Here is a 21,628-nt window from a genome sequence, read left to right as displayed (position 1 = left end):
TCCTGAACGCATCATACCATCCTTCAGATAAAAAGAGGACCCCCACGTCGAGCTGCAGGGGAGGGGGGGGCGACCATCACGAGGAGGAGAACATGGACTTCTTCAAAGTGTGTGTGTGTTTCTTCAAAGTGTGTGTGCACATGGAAGTGCTGAGGGTGTCAACATCTCTACTCAGATCTTTTTAACTGTTTCAAGGAAAAGTTAAATGACAACCATACCTGTTTGTTACCAGCAACAAAAATATAAGTCCTAAAGACACCTGATATTATAGCATTTATTGTTTTTAAGTACCGAAATGGCAGACAGCCTCCAGCTCTAAAAAGCATCAGTGCTGAAAATCCTGATGACGTATCCGACTGGCAACTTGAAATTTCTGCCCTCCCAGATCGAATGGAACGCACCATTAGCTTAGCTTAGCGTAGCAAAAAGACTGGAAGCAGGTGGAAACTGTTAGCCTATCGCCCTGCACATGCTGGACTGATTTCTGCTCTGAACACACGGAGAGGAGCGAAGGTCAAACTTTGACCTCCAGACCTCCTTCTAAGAACTCAGCAGGAGGAGACTCTGCTCCTGCAGCTCCTCTGTTATGATCATAAGAGAGCAGGAGGCTCCTTCTGTTTCCTCATACTCGTGCTTCCTTGTCATCAGGTCAGACTGTGTGAGAGGTTATTAAAACATGCACTTGTTATCCACAACATTTTAAAGGAGAACTATTGTAACTTTAAAATCTGTTTTACATATTTTAGTTATGAATGTCACATTCATAAAAACACAGACTTTACCTCACAGGACAAATAATTCACATTTAGCAGAAATTGGTAATGAGGTCTGGTATTATTCCAAAGGTCCAGTCAGTGAGATGTGTAGTGAGTGAGATGATAAAGTGACCTTACTATATGATCAGACATTAAGGAAACATGATATGTTGAAGTGCTGGCTTCTCTGACAACAATGCAGCAGCCAGTATGTCCTCCTTCTAACTTTAGATTCTGCTCCTGAATGCTCTGGATTTGTTTGGACCAGAGAAGGTAGGAGGTTTTAAGGCACGTTTTGGACGCCCCTCGATTTGCCAGATATGAGAGCAGTTATCAGGTCAAACCAACAGGTGTTGCAGCGATGGAAGCGGGCAAGAGAAGTGGTTCAGATAGAAGTGATTGTACCCGACCTAAAAAGCCTCTGCATGTTTCTAATAAGCTCCACGAGCAGAAACGTGCTCAAACTAGGATCAATATTGGAGATGCTTTTGAAAAATGGAGAGAGGTTAGAACACAGAAAGGTTTACAGACCGATGCAGAGCTGGATAAACACTCAAGCTTCAGTGTTCACCACATGGCAACCTGCATGAGCATGGACTCTAGAGAGGAGGGGGAGACAGCTCTCTACATTGTTTAGAATTTGGACTGCAGTACCCATTTTAACCACTAGGTGTCAGAGTTACATACTGCTCCTTTAATTGTGTTATTGTATCACTTTGGGGTCTTGCTCAGTTAGGTGTAGTTAGTTCCTTTAAACATATCCTCCCTCTCCATCCGGCCTCCTCCTCCTTCCTATCTCCTTCTCTCATCACACTTTATAACTCTCACTTCATCCTCCATCTATTGTTTGCTCCTTCTCTTCCTCCTTTGGATCATCTGGTCTTGACCAATCCATTCTCCCTGTTCTGTCTCTTCCTCGTTCCTCCCATGTGTCTCCGTTTATCTCCCTCCTCTTCATCACCTCCATGTTAAACTCTCACTCGTCTTTCCCTCCTGTTTCTGCTCCTCATTATTTCAGCTCTCAGGTCATTAAGTCAACATAACAGAGTCGACATCAGCGACACTGAGCTGGGATTAGCCGTCTGTGTGTGTGTGTATGTGTGTGAGAGGGCGGGTGGTCTTTGCAGTAGAAATAATAGAAACAGAAACACGTGTTGTCTCACACAGAGCTGAACTAACAGACTCCAAATGAAACCCGTCTGCTGATGAGTCACGTTTTGATCTGAGAATAAATCACTTCAGATCGTTCACCATGATTGTGTTTTTAGTTTTTAGACATTTATCTATTTTAAAATCTGGAATTCATTCTTCCCCCTGAAGTCCGTCTCACCCTCAAAGTGTTGTAGTGTCTAAATGTCCTTCAGGGCCTCCATACATGTGTGGTGGTGACTGTGTCTGCAGAGACTCTGTCCTCTGACTGGATTTTACTGTTCTGGTTTGTTCTGGTTGACTCGGGTAGTTCCTGGGCAGAGCTGGTGTGTTTCCTCCAGCCAATGACAGCGCAGCAGATGAGTTTAGGAGTGGATATAATGCAGTGATTGGATGAGATTCAAACCGGTGAATATGACGGACGTGGACGTAGCAGCAAAGAAGAGAAAATATAATCAGTGAGGAGAAACAACAAGTGGATAAAGCTCGTTCTAAAACGAGGGTGTTGAATTTCAACCAGAATCTTAAAAAGTGGATCTGGAGGAAACGACCAACCCTGCCTTTAACCTAAAACACGATCAACGAGCCGAAGGTCTCCAAGTGTTCAAATCGTATTTGTCTGGTCGCTGGTGCAAACTGAAGAGTGGTCAGATTTTACAGCATCAGTGAGTTAGCAGGAAGCTGCTTTAAGGGTTAAAGACATGAGAAACTAAAACGATCGTCTTCATCGCCTTAGGAAAGACATCCTCTGTCTATCGTAATGTTTATGAACTACTGAACTTTTATTTCCCAGACTGGTCACTACACATTCACACACACACACACACACAGATTAAAATACCTCGATGACATAATCCTCAAGTTGATCTCTCTGTTTTTTGGAGGAACACACGAGTAGATCTGTAACACACAGTGCCAGGCTGCAGCCTTCAGGTGATGATGATGTGTGTGTCCACATGACCATGGCGAGGAAATAAAGGCTGAAAGGTTGATGTTTAAAGCACTTTCTAAATAGTTCAAAAACAGAGTTTGTTTTTCTGACCGCTCGTCCTCATGGATTAAAAAGCTGCCATGTTCAGTAAGATGGTCAACAGAGGATGCAACCCGCCGTGGTGCATCGTGACATCGCATCAAGAGACGAGTGAAGACGGTGTAAGGCTAGATTCTAGTTTTATTATCATTAGAGCTCAGAGACAGAAAATTATTACAGTGAAGACAGAAAATGTTTGAGTCCATTTACAGAGTTTTATAAAACAACTGGAATAAAGAGAAAAGAGAGAGAGAGAGAGAGGGGGGGGGGAGGGGGGAGGATAGAGAGGGGGAGGAGAGAGAGAGAGGGGGGGTGAGCAATAGGGAGAGGGAGAGGGAGAGAGAGAGAGAGATTCACAGGTGTCGTTGGCGTCCCCGTCACTTTTGGCCGAGTTGGGAGAGCTGTGGAGGAAAAGTTCAGGAGTTACTAAAATGAATCTGAAACAATGAGAATGCTGAAAATGGGACGGCTGTAGTTCAGTTGGTAGAGTCATCGCCTTTCAACCGAAAGGTTGAGGGTTAAATCCCCAGCTGAGCAACATGTCCGATGTGTCCTTGGGCAAGACACTTAAACCCGCATTGCTCCCGCTGCTTTGGTGGCGGTGTATGAATGGATTAGTACTGACTCTCTGATGTACGTCGCTTTGGATAAAAGCGTCTGCTAAATGAATTGTAACTTGTAACAATGCAATCTTATTTTGAAATCTAAATGATACAGAACGGGCTACACAGTGTTCAATCATAATATGAGTTCAGCTCGTTATCATGTGTTTGTAAGACAGATAGGGAAGAGGAAGAATCGGAGGAGGAGGAGAAGGAGGAAGGGGAGGAGAGTTCAGGAAGTTTGAGTCTCACCTGTTTGATGAACTGAGTAGCATTGAAGAGTTCACTACAGCCGTAAACGACCTTCTTCCCCTGTTTCATCTGAAAACACACAAGTTAGAGGTTTAATATGGAGCCTGTGGACTAAAGGAGGAGGAGGAGGACAAGGAGGAGGAAGAGGAGGAGGACAAGGAGGAGGAGGAGGAAGAGGAGAAGGAGGAGGAGGAAGAGGAGGAAGGAGAGGAGCAGGAGGAAGAGGGGGAGGAGGAAGAGGAGGAGGAGGAAGGAGAGGAGCAGGAGGAAGAGGAGGAAGAGGAAGAGGGGGAGGAGGAGGAGGAGGAAGAGGAGAAGGGAGAGGAGCAGGAGCAGGAGGAAGAGGGGGAGGAGGAGGAAGAGGAGGAAGAGGGGGAGGAGGAGGAAGAAGAGGAGGAGGAGGAACGAGAGGAGAAAGGGGGAGGAGGAATAGGAGGAGGAAGGAGAGGAGCAGGAGGAAGAGGGGGAGGAGGAGGAGGAAGAGGAGGAAGAGGGGGAAGAGGGGGAGGAGGAGGAGGAAGAGGAGGAGGAGGAAGGACAGGAAGTAGAGGAGGAGCAGGAAGAGGGGGAGGAGGAAGAGGGGGACGAGGTAGAGGAGGAGGAAGAGGAGGGAGGAGAGGAGCAGGAGGAAGAGGAGGAGGAGGAAGGAGAGGAGCAGGAGGAAGAGGGGGAGGAGGAGGAGGAGGAAGGAGAGGAAGGAGAGGAGAAAGGGGGGAGGAGGAAGAGGAGGAGGAGGAAGAGGGGGAGGAGGAAGAGGAAGAGGAGGAAGGAGAGGAAGGAGAGGAGGAAGAGGGGGAGGAGGAAGAGGGGGAGGAGGAGTAGGAAGAAGAGGAGGAGGAGGAAGAAGAGGAGGAAGGAAAGGAGGAGGACATGGAGGAGGAAGAGGAGAAGGAAGGAGAGGAGGAGGAAGAGGAGGAGGAAGAGGAGGAGGAGGAAGGAGAGGAAGGAGAGTAGGAAGAGGGGGAGGAGGAGTAGGAAGAAGAGGAGGAGGAGGAGGAAGAAGAGGAGGAGGAGGAAGAAGAGGAGAAGGAAGGAGAGGAGGAGGAAGAGGAGGAGGAAGAGGAGGAGGAGGAAGAGGAAGAGGAGGAGGAGGAGGAGACGATTAAACGATTCCTCTGATAGTAAAAACATTCTCTGCAGTAATAACAGAAGTCTTATCGTAACCTTAGCGTAGTCCACCAGGTTCTGATACTCGATGTAGTTTCCTCCTCCGACCACGAACACGATGGCCTGAAAAAACAAACACCAACACATCAGTCACATGATCACGGTGAACGTTTGCTTCAAATCTTAATTTAACCTCAGGAGAGAATCATCACCCCCTGATTCAACTCAGTCCGACTCTTTCAGTGAGAAGTGCAAGAAGATGTTTTTAAGTCCTGTATCCACCAAGTGATCCGGTTCAGTCCAGTTTGATGGGTAAACCCTGATCTTGCCCAGCCGTCCCCTCACTGGTAAGCGGAGATCGGTTATTTTGGTACCACGTCCAATGTTTGACAGTGGAAACTGATCACAGAACCGGACTGACCCGGACCGCTTGGTGGATTCGGTGCTTTAGAGTCTGACTTCATGAGCAGCAGAGTCTGTGACGTGCATTTCCTGTCTCTCTGTTAGTTCTTGGAAAAACTCATCCATCAAGCATTAGTCCAGAGAAACTGAGCTCACCTCCTGAAACGGGTTCTTGTTCCTGGGAATGGAGCTGAGGAAGAGGAGGAGGATGAGTTAGTCGGGAGATGATCAGCCTGAACTCTTAAAATGGATTAGAAATATGTGTGGGAGTGATACCTCTCACTGCCTCGCAGCATCTTTGGGTCAAAGTATCGATAGTCGTCTGTTTCCTGGAGGAGAGAAGAAGAGAATCACAACGAGGAGTTGAAACATCACGCTCATCTACCGACACCTTTCCAAAAGCTCAAATCGACCAATCATCAAATCTTAAATCATTCAAACATAAATTATTTAAAAGTCCATCTTCATATCTGTACATCATCTCAGATCTGTTTCTGTCACACACACACACACACACACACACACACACACACACACACACACACACACACACACACAGATCAGATACAGGGAGAATGTGAATGTTCTCCGTTTCTTTCATCCTCTCCCTAGTCCCCCCCCAGACTACCAACAACAGGATCTTTGTTTGTCGTCTGAAACTCCAGACGCTGAGAAAGATGCACACGGTGTGTGTGTGTGTGTGTTAAACAGTTCAGAAGAGTCAACCTGTGTGTGTGTGTGTTATATAATCTCTCACACACACACACAGAAAAAGTCATAAAAAGCCACTTTAGCTTCATAAACAGGGTGAACAGTTTCCCTCCTCTGACAGTATTCATCCGCTGCCAGAAATAGTCCCTGAATAAAGCTCTTCTCCTCCTGTTTGCTATAGTGAGCCGCTCTTTAAGGACGTTCCTCCTTATTTCAGGGCTCACTCTCTCTAGGCAACCCATAGGGTGCTCCAGCACGTTTGAAAGTCCAGATGGTTCGACTAGAGTCCTGAGCTCAAGTATGGTGTGCTTTGGCACAGTTCGGTACCTCATGCACGAGCACAATGTTGCACGGGAACACAACGTGGACATGATGCGGCCTTCCATAAACATGAAGTCCAGGAGTACGTCCTGCAGTGAGGGTGAGCTTCTGGGGACGATGAGCCCAGGAGGAGGGGCCCAGTTTGAATGTTGTGTTTACAAACAATTCTACCGACTCCACCTTTACAGTCAACTAAAAGCTGATCACATTTTTGAAACGATTGTTCAAAAATAAAAGAGAAATGATGATAATAAAATGACACACTCACAGGATGAGACTTCATCTCCATCAGGTTGTCCAGGATCCGAGTGACCGGAAGGTTCTGGAAGAGAAGAAGCAGCTTTAAAACACAGCAGCAAGACAAATCTGAACACTTTTTATTCTCAGTGAATTTTTCCTCTCATGACACAAGGAGAAGGATGAATTATCCCTCCATCCATGTTGAGCTCCTGTTGTGGAGAAGGTTTACCGAAGAGAAGGCTGAACAAGAGTCGACATGTCGCTCTACCAGGTGAGGTTTTAGAGCCTCTCTGGGGTAATCCTGAGGTGATGTCAGTCCAGACCACGTATAGGATCTTTGCCGAGTGTTCTGAGTCTACCTCAGGGTCTCCTTATTGGACACACTCCTTAGAGGCAGCCATATCTGTGTTCCCTCCTATAATGACTCCATCTTCAAACATGGAGGAGCTCCTCTTCTTTAAGCTCCTTCCCGATGTCTGAGCTCCTCCCCATCTTTCTCTCTCTCTGAGTCCCGACACCTTTGGAGGAGATGACCCCACATGCCAGGATTACATCGAGGTGTTAACCTCAAGACGTTTCCTTCGAGCTCAGAGCTTCACCACTGGACAGCTAACGTCACGCTGTGCCACAAAGAGATCAATCATGTCAATGTGTGAGCAAAATCGTGATTCACACTTTAGCCCTAAGGTGTAAGAGTTCATAACAGCGACAATTTCATCAGTGAAGGCTCCATCGGAATCTCTGTTTCAGTTTTCTTATTTCTGGATTTGATCCTCAAACTGTGGTGAAGAGATTTTTCCAAAACAGGAGACGTGAGCGTGGAAGAAAAGTGTACATTTTTGTCCTCGTCTCCTCAGAGAGTTTGTGATATTCTCACTTCAGCTCCTGTATGAAGAAACCAGACTGCAGGATTATTAATGACTCCATGTTGATGCCAGTTTCACCCTGAAGCACCTCTTCACCATCATCCTGCTGCCTGTCATCATCATCATCATCGTCGCTGCAGTCTGTCACATCAGGAGCGCTTAATTTAACCTCCTGGCAGACCAGGTGGTGGAGATGCAGGTTAAATAAAGCGTGCAGAGGGCAGAGGAATGTGTCGTCATGTTGAGGGAGGGCCAGAGTTGGTGTTTGAAGTGATTTAGCAGATTTTGCAGTTTTCTGATGAAGGAATAACTTCAGGTCATTTTAATGGAGTTGTGTTCAGCTCGTGTCTCCTTGTGGTGACTTGTGTTTAAAGCTGTAATGTCTGGGCCAATCCTCGATGATAACTAGGTGTAACCAGGACAGGTCTGTTGGGTTTAAAGGATGTTTGAAGGAGTTTCACTCACATGCTGTTTGATCACCAGGTTCTTCACTCCCTCCATCACAAACTGGGAGCCTGTGTTCATCACTCTGGAAAACAACCTGAGGAGAGGAGAAGAGAGGAGAGGACAGGAGAGGACAGGAGAGGAGAGGAGGAGAGGAGAAGAGAGGAGAGGAGAGGAGAGGAGAAGAGAGGACAGGACAGGAGAGGAGAGGAGAGGAGAGGAGAGGAGAGGAGAGGAGAGGAGAGGAGAGGACAAGACGAGACGAGAGGTCATATTTTCCAGCTCTTTTAAGCAGTTTTTTTTTTTTTAAATATGACATCACACAATTCTCAGATGAAAAGACAAAAATCATCAAAACATGAGCCGTGCAGCAGCTCATACCTCTTCCTCACTGTTCTGCTTTCTTTGGGTTTCTCAAAGTCCTCACTTCACTCGGGTTATCATGAAACAAGAATTTAAACTCGAGAGAGTGGATGACTACATGCAACAAAGATCTGAGGACGGTTTGAAACCCAGTGTCACTGCGATGAGGACTACATCCTAATGTCACAGCAACTTAAAGACAAGTCCTCCAAAATTGGGTAATTTCTTGTTTAATGCCCAAAAATTGCTGAGAATCTTTTGCTCGCTGAATTAATTGCACACGTACGTTGGCAGTGATACGGTACCAAAATGTTGCCGACATATTTCTGCAAATTCAACGCTCTCTCTCTCTCTCTAAGTTAAAAATATGACTGAAGATCTGAAGTTTTTTAAAGTTTTTTAAAGCTTTGGCACGTTCTGATACCGTCCAGCATAAAAAAATGACAGATTGTTTCGTTTTGAAACAATTTATAAAAAGGAGTATCAACACATCAAACGTATTATTTGAGTTTGGATTTTTAAGTTGTTCTAATTTAAAATCAAACAGTTAGAGGTGAATATAGTGATGCTCACACACCCCATCGGTTTGACTCCACTGTTGCCGTAGTTTGCCGGGGCTGCAGCCATCTTTGCAAACGCCCTGAAAAAAAGACAGAAAGATCACGACCGGAATTTCTGACAAACAGGCTGAATGACCCTCCCTCAGTCAGATTATCACAACTCTCAGGATGAAGGAAACTGCAGCAACAGACGTACTTCCATTGCTTGATGTAGTTCAGAGGTGAAAGGTCACAGTTGGCGTCCATCAGAGCCGTCTTATACTGCTCCAAGTCCAACTGAAACACACACAGGAAACACATAAACATCAGTCCTTCTAGAATTTGTTAATTAGGGATGTCTACAGGTTGGTTTTCTAAAAGTGATGATCGTCAGATAAGTGGGTGTAGCTCCTGTCGTCTCCCTTCCTGGAAAACCCAACAACAATCTGAAGTCTATGAGCTCCTGCAAATCCATGAGCTGCCACAAATAAAACAACCAATGACAAACAGAGAACGAGCTAACAGTCCAGGTCTGGTTCCTACAGTCACAGTTAGCTGCTAATCGTTGCTAACATGTAAATACAATAAAGCTCTAATGTGACTGGTTGTAAAAAGTAGAACTCAGACTTGTTGGATGGTCTGTTAGTCCAATAAAGCTCACAGAGAGACAGATCTCCAAAAGGCTCCAGCAGCACAAACACGGCCCAGAGGTTAAAGGTCAGGGACTGAATCAGCTGAGGTGACACCTAGCTGACAGCTAGTAGCTCCCACCTGTCACTCAAAGTGGCCACGCCCCCTAACAATGGGGACTGACTCAGTGCAGGAGATAGCCTCTAGTGGACACTGGAGGAACTGCAGTTTTTGGAGCTTCTGCCTTTAAAAATCTTTGAGTGGACTCTCCCTCCTCTCTCAGATTTATTTTTCTCTGTCAGGTAAAACGTTTTGTGGAAACATCACAGATTTTTCTCTGCAGGATGAAAATGTTCCACCATGTTTCCTAACTACAGCTAGTGACGGTGAGGTAAGGCGTAATGTCTCCTCTTCAGTGAGCTCCTGAGCTCCAGCTCAGCAGGAGACACTGAAAGATTACACAACTTCTGAGCCCCATGAAAGTGTGTCTGTGAGAAAGATTGTTTTTGTCAGAGTGAAATCCCACCACATCGGTCAGCTCTCTGGAGACTCTGAAGCAGATTTAGGGGGGAGAAAGGGGTGAGCGAGGGGTCTGTGAGGGGGAGGGAGATCAAAGGTGGGAGAGGAACTAGAGAGAGACAGGAGGCCGGGAGCCGTTCAGAGGGAGAGGAGCGCCTATGGATGACAGGAAGAGACAGAGAGAGAGAGAAAGAGAGAGAGAGAGAGAGAGAGAGAGAGAGAGACGGTGGGTGGTGATGGAGGGTGATCCATCATTCAGGTGGATGAAATGAGGATAAAAGCAGAAGAGAAACTATCACATCATCCATCAGCTGAGGACGAGTTGTAAATGGGAAGAGACGCTGAGAATCACAGAGCTGACTGAGAACGCCTCACAGCGTCAACCACGACAGCCATTTCAGCAGAAAACGGTAACCTCCTGTTGTGTTTCGGCTGTTCGTTTACACGACAATGCCGCAAAACAGCTCTGTCTCTGTTGTCGTTTAAACTGGCAGCAGTGAATCAGTAAAAGGAAACTTTTCACATATGCTCACTGTATGTTCACACCTCACTGCCCTGTGGAAGGACGAGTATGTGTGCATGCGCACGTGTTATTTTATGACAAAGTCAAACCGCCGACTACTGGCCCAACGTGTATACTTCAGCGTTTGTAGTCCTTTATGTGGGTTGGTGTGAATGGCGGATGTTATAAAATGTTGTTGTCTGAATTAGAAACTCTTTGGACCTCTCTGTCCTGAGACGCCTGATAACAGAAACCTCACTAAGTGTTTCCATTGGAGGAGTTAAGAAGCTGTATCGATGAAGAGATCTGTGTCCGTCTCTCTGATCTTGGCCCTCGCTCTGTTTCGCTGATGTTTAACGATCAGTGACTGAGTAATAGAGACAGATGTTATAATTAGTTTAGCAGGTGTTAAAGCCGCCTCTCCGCCTGCAGCAGCAGCAGCAGGAGGCCTGGACTCAGACACCGAGCGAGCCACTATGCTAGCCAATATGTCGGCACAGCAGAAAGTTCTCCAAACTTTTCTGGTGTTAACTTCTCGAACATTATTTGTAGTTTGTGGAGTTTATAAACCTGCTGACCTGTTGTTATAGTTTACTAATGAACGGAAAGACAGAGAACCTTTCAAACATGAACTCAACTGTCTCTGTCGTTTCATGAATGATGAGTCGGTCATCTGCCAAACTAAACCTCCTCCAGCTGTGTTCCTGCTACAGCCGCTCTAACCAGCTCTCTGTGCTCGCTTGGCTCCTTGATTCGGCCATCTTTGTTCTACCATTAGCTCACGGTGAAATTATGGACATTCAGAGCCAAGAAGATGCTTCTCGTGAAGCCCGACAAAGCTAAGCTATTGATCGGTAGAATGCGGCTTCTGCAGACCTGGAGGCACAGCTCATTTAAAACAATCTGTAGAAGAAGTTTTTATCAGGCGCCAATCCACAGTTGGTGAATTAAGCATCCCCCGTCCCCGGAGCTGTTCTGGTTTGAGCGGTGGGGAGGACGCTTGGCTGGGATGATGGAAGGAAATAGGAAAGTCATGAAAGATGCAAAAAAGAACTTTTGTTTGGCTGAATTTGTTCAAAAGCAGACATTTTAAATGAAGGTCCTGTACAAGCTTAAACACAGTCACTGCATCCCGTTGTGGAGAAAACAACACGATGTGATGTTCTCCGGGACGATCTAGAGGTCTTTGAGTTTCAGCGCCCGTTGTCTTCACCACAGAGGAGAATAAGGAGCATTGTCTCATCTTTAATGTCTCTGTCCCCACAGGTCGTCATCTCTCCACACTGATCCAGTTTCAGTCCTGAAGTAAGCACTCAACCACAGCAGGATCACACAGAGTTCCCCCTTCAGTCACAGTTTTTCTTCTTCAGGGGTTTTCAGGTTTCTTTGAAAGGAAGTGAACCTCAGCGGGACAACAAACCGAACCACGACAACCCTCAGGTCACAGAATCATCTCTGCTGTTAATACAGACCAGCACCCACATTCAAAGATACATCATTCACCTCCTCCTAACGGCAAACCTCACTTTAACTCTACTAGCTCCAGAGACTTGGAAAAAAAAGACTAATCTGTTTTAATGCAAGAAACAAATCAAGCCATCCACTGAAAATGTATTTTTGATATTTTATTGTTTGATCCTTTTTCAAGCAGAAATGTCAAACAACTCGACCATGAGTCCCTTTTCTATTTTTCAGTCCGTCTATCTTGTAAACTTAAAGGAAGAATGTGTGAAGAATGTGTTATGATACATAAATATATCATAAATCAAGTCTATCCTGTGTATCTGAATCATGACTGTCTACAACGAGTGAGAAGCTCGAGTCCCGCTGGCTGTGTTGTTGTGAGAGCCGTGTTTACATGGATGGGATGGCCGGCTCCTCCCCTTGTGTATAAAAGCTGTTTTAATCAAGAACTAGAGAGAAGAAGAACATACTCACTAATTATTTGGATGTGCGTAAGAGTTTTTAGATCACGGCCATCATGTGTTAGTTTACATGCAATGTGAAGCTACGAGCTAACTAAAGAGCGCTAACATTAGCATGCTAACACAACAAAGCAGGACACAGGAGATTGCAGCTCGAGACAAGGACAAGTTTGCCTGCCGCTTGAGCTTAATGGTGTTTAATTATGATGCATTCTAATTCACAACTCCTTCGTGTGAACGTGAGTGGAGAGGGGTTGGAGGTGTGTCTCTGGAGGAGAGCGGAGGCTTCAGTATGGAGGAGGTGTGGCCAAACAGCAGTTTGTTTTGGTTTCATGCTGATGCTCAAAGGGCGACATCTACTGGATCAAAAAGTCACACTTTCTTCCTTTAAGCACGCTTCATGATCACGTAAAGCCATGCATGTGGACAAGAGGTAACCGTGCTCAGGCCAGCAAGTGAATGGGGAGGGGGGGGGTCAGTCAGGCTATCAGTACGGAGCAACCCAGCCTAGCGTGAGTGCGCCCTAAGTCCATGCACCAGATAAAACCAGCTCTGCTTCCTTCCTTTGGCTCCTATGATGTAGAGACCTGCTGTTACTGGAGTGACCGGCTCTGTGTGCATGGCGCGTTGTTTGTGTTCTTGCTGCGCACTCGGTTGAGCGGTGAAGATCTCTCCGTAACCGAGGTAAATCTAATTTCACGGAACAATTGAGACATGAGAGCCAAGTGGTGACGGTGACGGTTTACGGTAGAGCCAGTACAGCGGTGGTTGTGTGACTCATAATGAAAGATGATGACAGATCCAATAACACAGATCTGAAGCAGCCGTCCTCGTCCATCAGAGCGCCGGTTTGGAAACAAGGTCAGGTTTCTGACTGTTTGGAGATGCAGAGTGAAGTGAAAACATGTTCTTTAACGGGGAAACTATTTGGGCATGAGAAGAGGATCTGTGTGTTCTGAAAGAGCCTTCACTTATGGATGTTATTAGTTACACTTACTGAGCCTGCTGTGAAAGGAATCATTGTTTGGGCTGCACAATAGAAACACTAACGCGATTCTTTTCAGTATGACACACACGGGAACGCTGTCCTCTTCAGTTCAAAGCTTCAACCCGTCTAGAGATTTGTTTGAAAAGATCGTGGTCAGGCGTGACGCCAGCAAGCTTTGAGGGAACTGTTGAAGCGTACATGATGTCACAGAAGTGAAGATTTAAGTGATGGACGCACGGCCTCCAATGTTTTCAGAGTTAGGCTCTTTAAAGACACGGTGTGTGTGTGTGTGTGTGTGTGTGTGTGTGTGTGTGTGTGTGTGTGTGTGTGTGTGTGTGTGTGTTACCTCTGAAGGAACCTGCTGAGCTGCGATGTAGTAGATGAGGAAAAGTCTCATTTTGTCTTCAGGGGACCCGGCTGATAAACACAAACATGAAGACATGTTAGTTTGACTGACCTGTAAGTGTGTGTGTGTGTGTGTGTGTGTGTGTGTGTGTGTGTGTGTGTGTGTGTACCGTCTGGGTCACTGATGATGTCCAGTATAGATTTGTCTAAGGTCGACTTGCTCATCAGTTTCTCTTCAAACTCAAAGTAAACGTCCAGTTTACGACTCTGAGGATACAAACAACAAACAACAAAGATGTCAACATTTAGAAACGTTTAGATCCCATGTACAAGTCTGTTTGTGTGTGTGTGTGTGTGTGAGTGTCTGTTAGTGTGAGTGTCTGTTAGTGTGTCAGTGTGTGTGTGTGTGTGTGTTGTACCTTGATGTGGTCGAGGACGGCTGTGGCCACGTTGGTGTGCAGGTCGATCAGTCGTTTCTTCTCCAGCAGCTCGGGCAGAGAGCTGCAGCACACAGAGGAACACAAAACAAGTCAACAGAGGAAAGCACTCGCCCTCCTCTTCGTGAAGTGAAGACAACAATCACATCTTTACATAACAACACATTCATAATCTAACAGGATGCTATAATACTAAGTATAAAGATTGATGTTTGCGCTTTAGAGACGGTGTTTGGTACCTGACAGCAGAGGTGAGTTTGGCCGTGTTGTCTGACAGCATGCTGATGGCTCCTTCGTCCTCGCCCTCTAAACCCTGCAGACACACAAACACCAAACAATCATGAACTCTTACCGTCCTGACGAGGTTCACTGAATGTTTCAAGACAATACAATCCCCCCTCCGCCCTGACCCCTCCCTCACTTTTCTGACCGAGTGCAGCCGCTTCATTTAGACCTGCAGCCCCAAAGCTGCAAAAAAAAAGGATTTTCTCCGGTTTGTAAAGTCTGTTGGTTCCCCTTGAATTTTACTCTCACAACGAAACGCCGTCATTATGCGCTCAAGAGTGGACGGGGCCATCTCGCTCCCTCCAGGTGGTGGCAGGGCTAACCCAGAACTTCTACCAGATATGTGAGCATCACGCGTCCGCTCCGATAGCGTCCATTCACAGATTGAGACACAAATATGACGCAGCTGTAGAATCAACATGATCGTCTCGAGGCATGAAGACGGTTGATTGATTGATTGTCTAACCTGCACAGACATGTTGGCAATGTTTCGTTACCGTGTGTTTGTCTCACCATGATGCTCTTCAGGCGTTTGACCTCGTCCTCCTGCGCTCGGTAAGTGTCCAACTCCTCCTGGACCGACTCTGCCACCTCTGGGAACGGACTGAAACACACATAAACACACACACACATCTTTGATTTATTTACCTTTTGAAAAATAAACGTTGGCGCTTCTTCTTTATTCGCTCTGCTGACGGAGCCTAACCAGCGTCCCTGTTCTTTAGCTTCTAACCATTCCACCAGATTCTGATTTCTAAATAACAAATGAAGTCACAGCTTTGTAAACTTAAAAGATTTTGTCGACCACAGCAGGATCACACAGTTATGAATTAGAACGCTCCATAGCAAACTGTCTTAGAACCAGTTTGCTTTTCCACGGGGAAGGGCCGCAAAAGGACCACGTAGTCTCTTATTTCCCCTCAACAACAACAACAACAACAGACGACTGCAGCGTCTCGTTTCAAGTATGACTCCCGGCTTTGAAAAACTACTTAAGCATTCAAACATTATAAACATTCAAAGCCGAGGGTAAAGACTCTGACCTGCCCTTGTGTTTCTGCCAGAACTTGTCGGCAGCGGTCAGGTCGTACATCTTCCTGTTCTTCTTCTTTGGTCTGGCACCGGCAGGAGATGGCGCAGCCCCCATGCCCTCCTCCATCACCACCCGGTTCAGCTGGAAGTCCTGAAGAAGAAACACACAAACACACACATATAAGATTTCTCATGTGGTCTTTGTTGTTTTGAGTTCACAGCAGCAGCTTCACTGGTTGTTTTGTTTTTTTACAGTCTCTCTCGGCGTCAGTACCCATGAGTAACTCTTCATTAAGTCACGGCTGGCTTCATTTCCTCTCTTAAATTGTTTTTCTTGTGTCATATAATCTAATTCAACCATTTGAGTCTTTTGAAATTGACTGAATCGAGCGTGAAACCACCGAGACAACCCAAAGACATTTACCTTCAGTCTACCTTCAGTGTGTGCGTCTCAATTTTCCATCAGTGAATCCTGACAACATGAATCCTGACGGGAGCTGACAGGAAGCAGATCTCATTTACAAAAGCCACCGTCATATCATAACAGTGCTGTTGTCATGGGAACAGAGGGGGGATGAGGGGCGAGATTTAGTGCTGGGATCTGGTCTCCTGCAGGCTCTGTTCAGACTTTTGGACATATTTGTAGGAAAAGAGGAGAAAGCCGGAGAATGTGCAGCCAGCGAGCGGCGGCGCTGCCATCTGGACCCACGCTACCAAAAACAAAAAGTACATCAAGGGTCTGGATTCTGGATCAAGGATTGTGGATTTGGGAGAAGCTGCAGGGCATTTTTTCAAAAGACGTAAATCTAAAGAAAGTCTAAAAATGGAGACAGAGTATATCAGCTGTTTCCAAAACAAATGGGACACATTTAAAGCGTCATCTTATGGACTCGTACCCCGGTACATCACAGTTCTGTGAAGGTTGTCAATGATAGAGGGGCACCGGTGGCCTGGTGCTTAGTTCTCGCACCCCCCATGTGCAGAGGCTGCAGTCTTGTTTGGATCCAATGTGTGGCTTTCTTGCAGCATGCACGTACGCAAGTGTGTGGTCTGCATAAGTCTTACAACACAGAGGAAAATGCTCAGTTTCAAATGTGCTCTCCTTGTGAGGTCACAGTGGGATTCTGGTAAAAAAAAAAAAAAAAAGATGATAATTGATAGGGACCGAAATGATGAAGGCCGACAGCTCTCGTGTTGAAGGGCCTTGAGATTACAAAGTGAGGTTGTCAGATAAACTCAGACTCCCTGAACTCCACAGACACACTTCCCTTCTCTTTGTATCGGGAGAGGAAACATTCAGAATCTCATGAAGCTGTTTGACACGTTGAACAATCAGCTGTCAGGGATTAATACTCAGGATGAACACAAAGCTATCATGTCGGGTTAAAGTTCTCTCTGTAGCTGATATCTGTGCTCAGACAAAGACCATCTGGAAAGAGAGGGAAGCTTCACTCTGTTAGACTAACGCAGAACCAGAGAGGACCTGTCAGCGTCGTAGTTCTGATGGAAGACGCTCTGCGTTCGGTTGAAGCAGCTCGTGAAAAGTCAGAAGGGCTACAATTTTTAAATCAATTTTTATTTGTTCAGGAAGATTTAAATATGTTTTCCATCATGAGTCAGGCTGCAGAGTTATCTGAACACAACGGCTGATTTGTTCCCTGCTGAAGGAAAGTTAGTGTGTGTGTGTGTGTGTGTGTTATGTAACACATCGGTGTAACTCCACATTCCTGTGCTGTCAGTATTAACCTCAGCAGCTGACAGCTCTCTGGCTCTGCATGAAATAATGTGTGTGTATGTGCCTTTGGGGATCCCTGAGACACACAGACACACAGACACACAGACACACAGACACACAGACACACAGACGCACAGACGCACAGACGCACGCACGTTTTGTTTGATTTGAAGGTTAAAGTCTTTAAAGACGCTCTGAGCTCGTCATCGTTTGCTACTCTATGTTTAAGCAAACACCTCACGGCCTTTTAACACCAAACTTTACAGGTGTGAGATGATCTTAAAGCCTTCAGTAGAGTGCAGTAATGCAGTAAGAGTTTGTGACGGCTCACCAGCACATCGTGGATCAGCGCCTGATAGGTCCAGGTGTGGTGAAGGGGCGTGGCCAGGTCCACGTTACGATCAGCCAGAACAAACAGAGGCCTCTGAAAACTGAAGAGAAAACAAACAGAGCCCACATTAAAGCTGCTGCACATACAGCACAGCATTGTGGGAAGTGTAGTTTACTTTACTTTCAGCGTGTGGTTTACCTGAACTGTCCGGCAGCCATGTTGTCTCCAGTGAAGAGGCTGTTTCTGGCGTCCCGCAGGTTCTCTCGGAGCTTCTTATCAAGTTTCTTAACACACAAACAGAAACATCAAATCAGATGTTAAAACTTCACCTACTGAGGAGAACAATAAAGTCATTCATGAGAGTGTGAACTCACCCCGGCGACCATCTCTGCTGCGTTTCCACGGGGACAGCGAATGATCGGCACTGCACCTGAGCAACAGAAACAGCAACAAAACACACTTGAATAAAGTCTCAGGGAAAAGAAGCCGTGGGAATATGTGAGGAGACGACATCAAGCTGAAGGACGCGGTCTGTTGGCGACTATGAGAACATCCCTCTGATCCTGATTCTCACTCTGACTGATCATTTCAAAGATCTAAACGGAGGTTTCCATCTAGTGGACAGAAACAGAACTACACTGAGGGACCACCTTTAACTCATCCAGCCTATCAGAGGATCCTGACCTGAAGCAGCGTCCTCGTTCTTCAATCTGTTGATTAACTGACCAAATATTCACACACACACTTTCAGGTCAGTCAAACCGACACACAGACTCACCGAGCGTGACAAAGAAACAGAAGAGCGAGTCGACGATGGTGTCCATGATGGCCTCCATGTCTGTGTCCTGGATGTCTGCTCTGTTGATGGCTGCACAGAAACACACAGCATTTGTATTCAGATTATTTGAAGCTGTCTAAAACTGTTTGAATGTGTGCAGCCCATAAAAATATCCAGATAATCCCCCGACCTTCCAGTTGAGAGACGACCGACTCTACCACTGAGCCACAGCCGCCCCTGCCTGTGTGTCTCTCTGTGTGTGTGTGTGTGTGTGTGTGTGTGTGTGTGTGTGTGTGTGTGTGTGTGTGTGTGTGTGTGTGTGTGTGTGTGTGTGTGTGTGTGTTACCGTGGTACGAGATGAGCTCCTTGTTCTGATGGCAGAGCACGAACATGTCGTCCTCCAGAGTGATGAAGTTGAGGTACTGATCATAAACCTGAAACACACAAACACACGGAGCGTGGGGTCAACAACAGCAATACACACACTCATCAGGATGTTAAGTACCAGCTTCTGGACCAGAAGACAAACAGTAAAATATTCTATCACAAAACACTTATTTAATTAATTATAAAAAGACTCAGATAGAAGTCAAAACTTCCCGCTTGGAGCTCCGCTGCGCCCCCATAATATTCACTTTATATACAGAATCATTTGATGCATTAAGTGAGGCTGAATCAAAGAGCAACCATGGTAACCTTGGTGACTTGAGTGACGGCGTTAGCAGCCAGGGCGGCGCTGGCGATGTCCTCCAGTTTACTCCGACTGATTGCAGAGATGAAGTTCAGAAAGTATGACTCGTACAGCTGGTTCCTCAGGTCCTACACACACACACACACACACGTTTTCATTACAGGTCACAACAGAAGAGCATTTAAACTGCTTACTCTCAAAGTGTGTGTGTGTGTGTGTGTGTGTGTGTGTGTACCTGACATATCCTGTCTATGTTCTCCTCTGTGGGCATGACGAAGTAGATGGCAGGAACGTCGGGGATAGGATCTCTGTCTGAGTGAAGCAGACTGACACACACACACACACACACACACTCTAAACTCTGAGGAAATACTATTATCAAAAAGAAACGAACTTCTGGAGAGCAACTCGGAGCTCTCACATGGTCATTTTCTATCATTTGCAAAATAAATGTAATTTGTAGCTGCTAGTGATGTGGGCGTTTAGTCCACTAAACATTCAAACGTCGTCACCAGAATTGCAAGTGGTTTAAACAAGTTGTTTAATTTCTCTCCTCGCTCTACATGCATTGTGTCCACCTGGCGTTTCTCCGGGCAGTAAAGCATTGGCTGTGCACTCTGAAGTGCTTGCATGAAGTGTTTGTGCGCTGAGAAGAAAAGCGCTGCACCTCCGTGCTGTCTCCATGACAACAGTCTGTTGACAAGGGCAGCTGTATGAGCGACACTGCTCCGTTACTTTTTACTGCATGTTTTTATATTTCAGATCGTTTAATTCCCGATCAAACACGGAGCGAGGAGGATGTGTACAGGAAAAAACGCTAGGTGGACACGGGGCCTTAATGTCGCTTTATAATTCATTGTTGTTGTTTTGTAGCTGCACACATGATAAAAACAGTCTCATCTTCGTGGCTGTTATTAATCAGGCAACCACAGGCTGGATCATCTTCTCGTCCTGTAACGTTTAATACTTTATGTGGATCAGGAACGTTTTGACTTTTGCACATCGTAGTTTGAATCGTGTGTGTGTGAGTCTCTTACAGGTGCAGGGTGATGCCCATGTCTCTCAGCTCTTTGACGGACAGCAGCGGGGAGATGATGTCCTGGCCGAACCTGTCGTATATCAACACCTGAGCACACACACACAAAATACAGACACACACAGATCAGTTAGGAGATAAAATAAGTGTGTGTGTGTGTGTGTGTGTGTGTGTGTGTGCTTGTTTTACCTTCCATACTGGCTCGGCTGTTGTGTTCTTCAGAGGAGGAGCGTTAAAGTTCAACATGCGCTTCAGAGCGACTGCAGGAGAAAACACACACAAACTGTTCACACACAGCAACATGTACTTTTTTATCTAATTACAAAATAAAAGCATATAATGACCTTTTATTAAATAATTCAAAACTTAATATCAAAAGGGCCAGGCAGATTAAAAAGTGATGGTTTATTCTAAGTTAAGTCCCGCCTCTGACAAGGCAAACGGCCAATTGTAAGCCTTTTTCAGAGTGCAATTCCGCTACAGAGTCGCAACGGCTGGGAATTCACATTGCGTTATGGCGTTGGGGAAGCGTAAGAGAGCACTGCAGAGCAAGAGCTTCACATACACACACAGTCAGACATGCACACACAGCACTGTGCTCCCCACTGGCTCCGCCTCTCCTCTGGTACTACCTCTGAAGACGGGACAGAGGGGGGATCACTGCGTCCCCTCACTACGCCTCTATGACATTCAGATTGAAGGCAGAACGTCACAGGGGCGTATATATGGTGCCTTGAAGCGGCGGTCTGAAAAGGGCTAGGATTTTTTGGGTTGGCACCTGGAATGAGGTGGGAAAGCCGCCGCTGACCACGCCCCTGACCACGCCCCTGACCACGCCTCTGCCTCATCATATCGTGAACCCTGTATCGTGATGGGTATCGTATTGAGTTGAGTGTATCATTACATCCCTATCGTTTAATCTCAGTCTCAATATACGATATACTGGAGGTATAAAACACCAATATTTCTTAAAAATACTCAAACTCTGAGCTGATAAATGATTTCTGGTTGCAGCAGGTAAGCTTCATGTAGCTAACAGTGCTAGCAGCAGCGTTAGCTCACAAGCTAAGCGGTTGGTTCAGTCTTTAGTTAACTGGTTATTAATCAGTCAGGATCATTAGTTATAAAGCAGAAGAGGAGTATGAAGAGTTTCTGTGACAAAAAGTGAAACTGAAACGTCTGTTAATCAGCTGAACGAGTTAGAGATGAAGATCGGTTAGTTAGCTGGTTAAAGATGTGACAGCTCTGAATAAATCTCCTCCGTGAAAGTCAGGAAGGTTTAACGTCCAAACATCCCGTAAACTCTGCCGTTTGCCGCCACAATTAACCGTTAAAGAAGACAACAATCAGTTTGACTAACCCGTCTGCTTCTCCCGGACGGACGCCGCCATGTTTGATGTTGTTGGTGGTGACGGAGCGTCCGATGACGTGGCAGCAGCTCGACGTCAGCCGACCGGTCAAAGAGGAGGAAAAGGAGTGAAGACGTGTCACTCTGACGCTTTTCCGATAAATCAAACACGTGCATGTCGCCACGACATTTACCAAAGTATAGAAGTATTTCAAATATTTTACACAAATATAAAAACACAAATTGTGCAAAACAACATAACCGA

At 46.0% G+C, this 21,628-nt stretch overlaps 1 protein-coding gene across 1 annotated transcript; it reads right to left on the bottom strand.

The window, feature by feature from the left end:
• Positions 1–3,057: 3,057 nt before the first annotated feature.
• On the bottom strand, positions 3,058–21,480 carry scfd1 (sec1 family domain containing 1). The gene is made up of 25 exons (XM_065966201.1): positions 21,376–21,480; positions 20,205–20,275; positions 20,017–20,105; positions 19,215–19,305; positions 18,985–19,107; positions 18,635–18,722; positions 18,289–18,378; positions 17,885–17,940; positions 17,709–17,794; positions 17,511–17,610; positions 15,456–15,595; positions 14,926–15,016; positions 14,367–14,440; positions 14,110–14,191; positions 13,861–13,957; positions 13,692–13,762; positions 8,999–9,078; positions 8,820–8,882; positions 7,901–7,976; positions 6,598–6,651; positions 5,574–5,626; positions 5,454–5,487; positions 4,953–5,018; positions 3,789–3,857; positions 3,058–3,335 (listed from the first exon to the last, which is right to left on the bottom strand). Exons 1-25 carry the CDS (start codon positions 21,404–21,406, stop codon positions 3,312–3,314), a joined length of 1,899 nt encoding a protein of 632 aa, XP_065822273.1. The 5' UTR covers positions 21,407–21,480; the 3' UTR covers positions 3,058–3,311.
• Positions 21,481–21,628: the final 148 nt, after the last annotated feature.

Source organism: Labrus bergylta, chromosome 18 (assembly GCF_963930695.1).
Source record: "Labrus bergylta chromosome 18, fLabBer1.1, whole genome shotgun sequence".
Taxonomy (NCBI): Eukaryota; Metazoa; Chordata; class Actinopteri; order Labriformes; family Labridae; genus Labrus; species Labrus bergylta.
Note: the sequence above shows the minus strand (reverse complement) of the source record. Positions and strands in the feature narration are given on the sequence as shown.